The sequence below is a fragment of the Myotis brandtii genome, unplaced genomic scaffold (assembly GCF_000412655.1).
Source record: "Myotis brandtii unplaced genomic scaffold, ASM41265v1 scaffold453, whole genome shotgun sequence".
In the NCBI taxonomy this organism is placed as follows: Eukaryota; Metazoa; Chordata; class Mammalia; order Chiroptera; family Vespertilionidae; genus Myotis; species Myotis brandtii.
Genome location: NW_005367314.1, coordinates 632569 through 642970, shown reverse-complemented (window position 1 = coordinate 642970; position 10402 = coordinate 632569). Strand labels below are relative to the sequence as shown.

At 37.0% G+C, this 10402-nt stretch overlaps 1 protein-coding gene across 1 annotated transcript; it reads left to right on the top strand.

Annotated features, from left to right (window-relative positions):
• The first annotated feature begins 1812 nt into the window (after positions 1-1812).
• On the top strand, positions 1813-3884 carry CXCL8 (chemokine (C-X-C motif) ligand 8). The gene is made up of 3 exons (XM_014546591.1): positions 1813-1960; positions 3374-3509; positions 3797-3884. The coding sequence occupies exons 1-3, from the start codon at positions 1897-1899 to the stop codon at positions 3882-3884; spliced, it is 288 nt and encodes a 95-aa protein (XP_014402077.1). The 5' UTR covers positions 1813-1896.
• The last annotated feature ends 6518 nt before the right edge of the window (positions 3885-10402 follow it).

Here is a 10402-nt window from a genome sequence, read left to right as displayed (position 1 = left end):
CACTATTCCCTCTGATGAAGAGAGTCTGAGGACAGAATGCATCAAGGCTACATTGTGAGAAATGAACAACAGCAAAGAGGTTGGTTTGCCTTATTAGTTAATGCTCCATTGTTTTAAAAAAGTGAGCATCTGGTTTAAATGGAACTCATTAGCTCAACCTCTAAGGTTGGTATCATGATGCAAGTGATACCCTGAGAGGAGAAAAGGAGGAGATGAGGAGATGGAATTGGGATGGCAAGGAGGTGCCTATGTCAGCAGGACTCAGAAAAAAATACAAAGGCAACCCTGAGAGGTTGAGAAGTTTGCAAATCGTCAGAACTCTGAGCATCTGTGTGGTGCCACTAGATTGTGTCCTGATGATGAGGGACTGAACCAGTCCGTCAGGTTTGTCCATAGGAGAGTATGTCCTTGCTGAACAAACCGATATTACTGAAGCAAAGAAGCGGTCAATTTTCTTTAAGATCCAGGTCTTGCCTACATATCTGGCTTCAACTTTTTCCTCTCCTCATTCCATACACTGTTTTTCATACAATGCTCAACAATGTCAAGGACCCAAATGGACCATGTTCTCTTAATTCTCATTACCTTTTACTGGCTTTTTTCCTCCATAAGCAAGGCAGCCACCCCTTCTCCCCACCCCATTGGTTTTACTTCTGCTCATTATCAATTTTAGGTCGTAGCTTTGAGGTTGTTTATAAATTCCTCAAAACTGTAGTTGCTTGTGTCACTAATTGTTCGTATCTGGCACCAGACTGCAAAATCTTTGAAATCAGAGATTATATCTTATTTACATAGTAATCACATCTCCTACTATAATACTTGGCATTAACATATAATCAACATATATTAAATAAATAAAAGAACAATCAAGTTCCTGAAATAGTAGAATTAAAAGCAAGAGGAACCCTAGCTGATTTGTCTCAGTGGATAGAGCATCTGCCTGCAGACTATAGGGTACTGGGTTTGATTCCAGTCAAGGGCACATACTTGGGTTGTGGGCTCAATCCCCAGTAGGGGGTGTGCAGGAGGCAGCCCATCAATGATTCTCTCTCATCATTGATGTTTCTATCTCTCTCTCCCTCTCCCTTCTTCTTTGAAATCAATAAAAACATATTTAATATTGTCAGGTCCCTAATGTTGCTTTCTTCTTCTGATAGACCAAACCCTTTAAGAACAAGTACTTTGTCTTATCCAGCTCTAGATTCCCACATTACTGAGAAGTTACTTGATAAATATTTGTGAGATGGATGAAAAGGCACAACTTTCATTCTGTTAAGTATACATTAGAAAACCAAATCTTTGGAAAAGTTGTACTTTGTTCCTTGAGAGCAGAAACTGTCCAAAACTCTTAGAAAACAACTGCTCATAAAATGTGTCCCCAATAAAAGTGGTCAACTGGAGTATCTCCTCTCTCATCACAGCACATATACTTTACATAAAGAAACCAACGTGCCATAAAAGAATAATCACAAGTGAGCTTACTCTAACAGCTGGCAGATGGTACTATGATAAAGTTATTTATTAAGTATGAAGGAATACAACTGACAATTGTATCAAACTGAGACGCTTCACTGTTTAAAAATATTTTAAAGCAAACATGCTTTTGAATGAAATTAAATTATTTTAAAGATCCAATAAAAGTTCAATCGTGCAGAAAATTAGATAAGAAATCAATGAGAGAAGTCTGGTGACTCAGGTATGTTCACCAAGAGTGACCGGAAAGCTCCAGGTTGTGGAATTTCCTCTGACCTAATACAGGAATGAGCGTGCACAGTTCTCGCTGTTGAGAGAATATAAAAAGCCAGGGGTACTCTTCATCCAGCACAAGTCCCTGAGGACAACAGAGCTCACCAGCATCTAAGAGAAGAGCCCATAAGAAACCACCTTGCCATAAACATGACTTCCAAGCTGGCCGTCGCTCTCCTGGCAGCTTTCGTGCTTTCTGCAGCTCTGTGCGAAGGTAAGCACATCTTTCCAATCCAGTTTTCCTGGGTTTAAATGTGATCCTTAGATGGTAAGATTATCCTTAATGCTTTGATTAAAAACAAACAAATATTTTTTTTGTTCAGGAATAGAAAATAATCTTTGCAGTCATTTAGCGGCAATTAATTAAATTGAAGTTTTAATTTTTTTAGGCTGTATCTATATAACGATTAGAAAAGTATAGTGTTTGATTAATACAGACATTCTGTTCTTATCATTTATACTCTGTAGTATGCATATATTTAATATAAATGTATAAGTTAGAGTGTATCTTATTGGGAGCCACAGTTACCTATAATATAAATTAATATTGAGCAAGATAACTCAGATAATTTTACACCGTGTACTATTTTACTGAAAATCTTCAGATAGTTATCAATTCTCGTTTGATTTAAGGACACCCTGACAGAATATAGGTCTTCTCGGGATTCATTTTATGAAACAAATACAGTTTAGAATGTTTATGATATATAGTTTCTTTATTTTTTCTCTCAAGCATTGAGGATTGTGTTGAGATATAAGACACTTCTGTGAAACTCATTTATATATTTATATTAATTCTTTCTGAAGGCAATTTCCCTATTGGTGAATCTTAGTTTGCATACTACAAATAGCACTGTGGTATCACAGAGGATTATGAAATATCTAGTAGAAAAAAAAAGTATCATAAAGATGTCAACATTGCACAAAGACAATCCCGTCTGTATAAGTTAGAGTGTATCTTATTGGGAGCCACAGTTACCTATAATATAAATTAATATTGAGCAAGATAATTCAGATAATTTTACACCGTGTACTATTTTACTGAAAATCTTCAGATAGTTATCAATTCTCGTTTGATTTAAGGACACCCTGACAGAATATAGGTCTTCTCGGGATTCATTTTATGAAACAAATACAGTTTAGAATGTTTATGATATATAGTTTCTTTATTTTTTCTCTCAAGCATTGAGGATTGTGTTGAGATATAAGACACTTCTGTGAAACTCATTTATATATTTATATTAATTCTTTCTGAAGGCAATTTCCCTATTGGTGAATCTTAGTTTGCATACTACAAATAGCACTGTGGTATCACAGAGGATTATGAAATATCTAGTAGAAAAAAAAAGTATCATAAAGATGTCAACATTGCACAAAGACAACTCCAGTCTTTATGTAGAAAGATATCCAATGTTATGAGGAATGACTATTTTTAAAACTGAAGAAAAACTGATGTCAGAGGCAAGGAGAATATCCAGCCTTCAATTTCTGGAATGAGTTTGCAAAAGATGCGATGTTTGTAAAACACACAGTCACCAAGTTATCACATTGGGATTAAAGAGGGAGTAGCTAGCAGAGCCCTCCCTGTTGTTGAAATCAGTCTATGATTGTTTTATTTTTCCCACAGCTTCAGTTCTGCCGATAATAGAAACAGAACTTCGATGCCAGTGCATTGGTTTGCACTCTACACCTTTCCACCCCAAGCTTATCAGGGAACTGAGAGTGATTGAGAGTGGACCACACTGTGCAAATTCAGAAATCATGTAAGTACTTTCAAAAGTGATTAGATATCTTACTTTAGCTAACCTAGTACTGAGGAAGGTGGAAGCATCCAACAAAGTTCTAGGTACCAGGAATACAGTAGTGGGTTAAACAGAAGGACATATTCTGGGTATGAATGTCATTTAAGTATGATAGCTTCCATGATTCATAGCTCTAAATTGCTTTTGACTTAGATTTCATGCCCGTACTTAAGGGACAATGACCCGAATGGCAAAGGGGTGCCTGAAACTGCTAAATGTTGATTTTAATCATCTCTCTCTCATTTCAGTGTAAAGTTAAAGAATGAAACGTTGCTCTGCCTGGACCCCGAGGAACACTGGGTGCAGAAGGTTGTGCAGATATTTTTAGAGGAGTAAGTTGTTGTTGTTGTTGTTTTTAATTTAGATTCTTCATTTATCCTGAGATATACAGTCCAAAAGTCAGCTTATAAATTTCCTGCTGCTGCCAAAAATATTTTTAGGTAGCTGCCTCTTTAATTCAAAATAAATATCAGCAATAGAGAGTTTATTGTAACTCATGACTGGGAAGACCACACATCTCAGTTTGTCCAGGGAAGTCTGGGTTTATGCCTGGTCCCTGTGCCATTATTATGATTCTGTTTCAGTCTCAGAAGTGTCCTGCTTTGGAGGATGACTTATCTGGTCTTTCTTCTGATAGTTGAAAGTATAGAACATTTCTAACATATGACTATTTAAGATTATATTAGTTTCTGTATTAAATATAAGGACCATACTTTACTCCTGTTAGAACATTGCTCATCTTTACATTTTATTTATTTATTTTCAGAGCTGAGAATAAAGAGCCATGAGAAAAAGAACAAAAAAGAACAGCACTTTCCCAGGTTTCCAAGAATTCCTCAGTAAAGATGCCAATGAAACTTCAAACAAATCTACTTTAGTGCTTCACATACTGTGTGGGTCTGGCATAGAGTTGTCAGGTGAAATATAGGATGCCCGATTAGATTTGAATATTAGGTAAAACAATGAAGAGCTTCTTTCAATGTCCCATGCTATATCTAGAACACACTTATTTAAAAAACAAAACAAAACAAAAACAAAACAACTCATTGCTTACTATAAATTCAAACTTAGTTGGAAATCCTGTATTTATTTTATCTTTTGGGAGAGGGGTTAAATATTGCAACCTTAGTCTGCCAGCCAAGATCCATGAGTCCCTTTTAACTGCGCCTTCTTTCTTCTTTATTCCTAACCTGGAGAAAAAGGACCAGTCACCATTTCACCTCACTGAGATGTGAGGACATGTGCGAGCAATTCAATGTTTTCCATCGTCACGTAAATTATTTTCAAGTGTAACTTATTCACTTATTTAATATTTATGTATTTATTTAAACATCAAATAGAGTAATATTTGTGCATCAATTTGGAAAATGGGAAAGGAGAATTGTTGATTGGAGAGTATAATGATTTATTTTAGATATTAAATAATATATTAGAGAATTATCTTGATGAAAGTTGATTTATTTTGATTGAGGTTGCTTGATTTAGCAAAATTAAAAACAAACAGAATATCCAGTTAAGCTACAAATCCTACTTTTAATACTTCTCATATTGTCCTGTCACTGTTGGCCTTGTGCTATTCTGTGTTGAATCACCAGAATCCTGAATTAGAACTCTCTTCCTCAAAACAGCAAAAAATTCTTGCTGGTTAATACTTATTTATTATGTACAAATAGAGTCTCATAATTTAATTTAAATAATTATGTTTTTAACTTTAAGATACTTTTATGTATTTTCAAAGAAAATGTTTTGTCTATTGATTTGATGGTATGGAAATATAAATGTGACTCTCAACATAATAAAATTCATTGTCAAAATCATCAAGTGTTTGTATTTCTTTGGTATTTTCAAGATTTATTGTTTTATCTTTGGTTGTATGAAAAAATATTATTTAGAAAACATAAGTGCTTCCCCTTAACATTTTGTATACTATGGTGGAAAATACAAACTTTTATCTGTAGAAAAACAGAACTTCTTTCCAGAGAAGACCACAAACAGTAGCCTCTGAGAAATGACGAGGATTTTCTCAGCCCTCCAGTGAATTCCATCTTGCTGATAAGGCTGACTTCAGATTTTCAATGAAACAGCCCAGGTGTCTGTGAAAGGGGGAAGAGGGGACACATGTTAAGGTGCTTCTCAGTTAATTAAGAAGTAAAACTGACACATACAAGGCAAAAAAATAAAGTTCAAAATATGAATAAAGACCATACATATTTGAAAAAAAAAGTAAAAAAAAACCCTCTTCAAAGTAAAAATACAATAATTTAAGTAGAAAACTAAGTGGATGAGTTTTATAACAGATTAGACACAGCTATAAAGAAAATTGGAAATCTAGGAAATAAACCCAAATAACTATCTGGAATTTATATGAGCGATAAAGAGGAAGTAAATTGAAAGAAGAAATGAAAACACATGGAAAATGCAGTGTCTAATTAGATTTTTGCAAGCAGAAGAGAAGGTCAGAGACAACATTTAAACTGACAATAGCTGAAAACTTTCCAGAAATGGTGAAAATAACAACGGACAGTTTGAAGAAATCCAATGAGCCAATGCTTAAATTTACTTTGCTAGTCAAAAAACAAGGATTTTAGAAATGTGATTCATACTTATCCACCTCCAAGATCATTTACTGTTGCTGTTGGGCATTTTAAATGCACTCTTTAAAAAAAATCTTTATTGTTGAAAGTATTACATATGTCCCCATCTTTCCCCCATTGACTACCTCCAGCCTGCCCCTGCAGGCCCCAGGCCTTCACCACCCTATTGTCTGTGTCCATGGTTGATTATCTCCCATGATTGTCTTTGGTTATTATTTCCCATCCATCTACCCTCCCTTGCCTTCCCTCTGAGATGCACTCTTTTTTAATCTCCACAAAGGGAAGTGAGGAAGAGGGTCCTCTCTCATTTTCTCATTTGTTACTTCATATTGCAAGCTACTTCTCCCCTGTCATTAGCTCCTTGCAATCACTCTGTGTACCTGCAGCTACCATTCTATCTATGGGTCAACATTAGCTGTGGTGTGGAACAAAGCCCATTCTCTCTTCTAATTTCCAGTGCACATCAACACAGAAGTGTGCAACATAATAGAATTAGTAAAAAAAAAAATTAAGTCATATACAAGCAGTAACCAACTGGAAATTCAACCCTAATATTTACTATTCTTAGAAGCAGTGTTCCTACTAGTGATTTCTCCCTGCATATATTCTTTTCAGGTCATATTGTGGAGTTTCTTCTTCTTCCTCAGAGTTCTGCCTAAATTTCATTTCCATATTGACAAAGCATAAAAAGGCATTTTTTCTCAAATTAACTTTAATTACAAGTTTCCTGTCTACTTCTGCCTCCCTTTGCAGTGTCTCATCTTGTGGATCTCATATATAGTGAATAAAACCAATAACAAACAAGTAATTTTAATAAAATATTGGTAGGAGAGACACATGATTCTTCAGAGGTGATATCAAGGAGTTAAAAACCTAACTTGCCTAGATTTCCCTTAGAAAACCTAAGCTAGAGTGTAAAGGATGAGTAGGAGTTGGCCACACAAAGGGAAGAAGAATGTGTGGGAAAGAGTGGTCTAGACTGCAGTGAAGTAATTTGTAAACAAGAGCATGATATGATTTGAGAAATGAAAAAATTCAGTGTGACTAGAGTTTGGCATTGGAACAGAACAAGTACTAACAGATGAAGTTATGCTAAATGGACTATGGAATGCTCTAAAGGGCTTAGAGTTGAAAATGAAAACTTTTAGTGAATTTCAAATATCCCCACTTAAATGGTGAACATTATAGGCTATTCTTCTTCCTGGATCTCCTTACAGAAGAAAGTGGAAAGCCGTAGAAGCAACTCAAAAGTCTGATCTTGGGGCTCTTGAATGACATTTGGAGATTGAATTATCAAAGAACTCCCAACTTTATAGCAAACTTCTTAATGTGTTAAATACAACTTAATATGATCAGTGTCCAACCCTGAAAGCAAAGTGAAGACATCTGCACCAACTTGGTGAATCTTAACAATGAAGACTTTTAAAAATTTACTTTTTAATTTAATCTTTATCACTTTTAAGTTGTACCAAATGATTTCCTCCACTCCCTTATCTATATTGTTACTCTGGATAAGAGAGCAAATATTCCATCCAAAAGGCAATTAAGTGTATCAATTGGAGGTTAGGCATTATGCATACAAGCCAACGTGGAAAAATGAAGAGTAAGAGAGAGAATGTGAGAGATAAGAAAAAGCCATCACTTTGTTGAATTGAAAATGTTTACTTCATTTTGCCTAAATGATATTAGTAAAATTAGTTAGTATACAGACACAGGTTTAGACACAAACTTAAACATGTAACCTATTATCTCATTTTTTTAATCCATTTGTGTGGATTACAAATTATGAATCTCATTTTACCAAGGAGTAACATGAATGTAAAGACACACACACACACACACACACACACACACACACACAATAACATAAAAGAGGTATAAAGAGATAATAAAAAAAGTGTTCACCTTAAAAATACAGCAATTATAAAATTCTACAATACAGCCCATCAGTAGATGAGTGGATAAAAAAAGCTGTGGTACAATTTACACAATGAAATACTATGTAGCTGTAAAAAAGAACGATCTCTTATCCCTTGCAACAGCATGGATGGACCTGGAGACCATTACGCTAAGTGAAATAATTCAGTCCGAGAAAGACAAATACCACATGATCTCACTTATATGTAGGATCTAATGAACAAAATAAACTGATGGACAAAATAGGTCCAGAGGCAGATACATGGAATGGACTGACAGATCTTAGAGGGGAGAGGGGTTGGAGAACAGGAAGAAACAAACCAAAGAATTTATATGCATATGTGTGTAGCCCATGAACACAAACAATAGTGTGGTGCAAGCCTGCGGTGCAGTGGGGTCTGACTGGAGGTGAGAAGCGAGAGGGAGGAATAGGGGACATCTGTAATAGTATCAACAATAAAAAATAAACTTAAAAAGGAAAAGACATCTATGATACATATATTTCATATACAACATAGAAAATCAGGTTATTTTCATAATTGCCTTTTTTGTTTACTAGCAATGCATCAAGAAATAGATTCATAGGTTGAAATCACCTAAGAAAAGTTGTCTATTCTCAAGATTTTGGTAAAGAAGTATATAATTATTTTTTATTGTAATACATCTATTTTGCTGAGCAGGCTATATTTGAAAAGGTCAGAATAAGGATAAAAATCTAGTTTGATTTTTGCTTGTGGTAGTGATATAGCAAGTAAAAATTGCTTAAGTCTGTATTAACCCTGCAATAACAACAAAAAAAGCTTAAGAAATCAGTAATTTCTCTATTACTCACTTAAAAAGATAGCCAGACCACAATTGCCTCAAGGTTGATAAACATCAGCTAAATTTGCAGAGAACACAAACTACAAATATGGAATTTTTAAATATGACAGAGTAAATACCAGGCCAACTCCTTCCCACAAGATTTACAGATGGGGCAATCAGGAATTCATCAAAAGATTGCTTAAGCATCAAAGAATCCAACTCTAAATGAGTGGAGAAAAAGGTCTTTCCATGCTCCTTACACTACCACAGATAAAAATCAAGTTGGATAAATATTATCTATCTATCTATCTATCTATCTATCTATCTATCTATCTTCTATCATCTCTATGTAGATAGACTTATAGATAGGCATAGCATGTTGGAAAATAAGATAGGAAATATTCACAGATATTTCCACCCAAAGTTTGCTTTAGACATATCTAGTGGAATGTTCTAAACCTTTGTATAAGATCATGGTGCTAGAGCTGAAGATAAACTTTTAATGTACCTATCAATTCTATTTCATAGAGCATGATTTAGCTTATCCTATATAATAAAAGCGTAATATGCAAATTGACCAAATGGCCAAATGTGGGACAACCATCCGGAACCATGCTATAAATCTACTGGCGCCAGGCCAGCCAAGGTGGGTGCGATGCAATTGGTCAGGGGCCTGTCCATCACCCTATGATCCCCCTGCAGAGGATGGCCCAGGCCACTGGCCAGTGGGGCGATCAATCGGGGGGCTCCATGATCTCCCCAAAGAGGGATGCCCAGGCCACCAACTGGTGGGCTGCGGTGGGTGGGCAGGGCCTCCCTCTGCGAGGGATGCCAGGGTCCTGGGTGCTGGAGGGAAGCCAGTGCCAGCAGCCGGGGGAAGAAAGGCCTACTCTTGCACAAATTTTGTGCATCAGGCCTCTAGTGTTTTAATACTTATAGTGATTCTTTCTACTGTCTGCATCCTAAATTAATCTTTTGTTAGTCAACCCATGCTACTTAAAATGCCTTCATATATATAAACTAGAGGCCCGGTGCACAAAAATTTGTGCACTGGCGGGGGAGAGATATCCCTCAGCCCCACTTGTGCCCTCTCACAGTCTGGGACCCCTCGGGAGATAATGACCTGCTGGCTTAGGCCCACTCCCGGGTAACAGAGGGCAGGCCCAATCCCTACATGCCTGCCCTGCAGCCCCTGGTCAGGCTCAGAGCAGGGCCGATTGGGGAGTTGGGGCGCCTCCCCCTGTCACACTCAAGGCAGGGTAGATGGGGAGGTTGCAGCACCACCCCTTGTCACGCACAGAGCAGGGCAGATCAGGGGGTTGTGGCACCCCCCCTGTCACATACAGAGCAGGGCCCATCAGGGGGGTTGGGGCGCTGCCCCCTGTCACACACAGAGCAAGGCCCATCAGGGGGGTTGGAGCTCCGTACCCTGTCACACACAAAGAAGGGCCGATCAGGGGGTTGGGGAGTGCCCCCCTGTCACGCACAGAGCAGGGCCGATCAGGGGGTTGAGGAGCTCCCCCCTGTCACTCACAGAGT

Bases quoted from the DNA above. Each gene is read 5' to 3' on its own strand.
- CXCL8 (XM_014546591.1), top strand. From the start codon at position 1,897: ATGACTTCCAAGCTGGCCGTCGCTCTCCTGGCAGCTTTCGTGCTTTCT. The intron at 1,961-3,373 runs GTAAGCACATCT...TTTTTCCCACAG, and splicing joins TTCTGCAGCTCTGTGCGAAG to CTTCAGTTCTGCCGATAATA. The intron at 3,510-3,796 runs GTAAGTACTTTC...CTCTCATTTCAG, and splicing joins TGTGCAAATTCAGAAATCAT to TGTAAAGTTAAAGAATGAAA.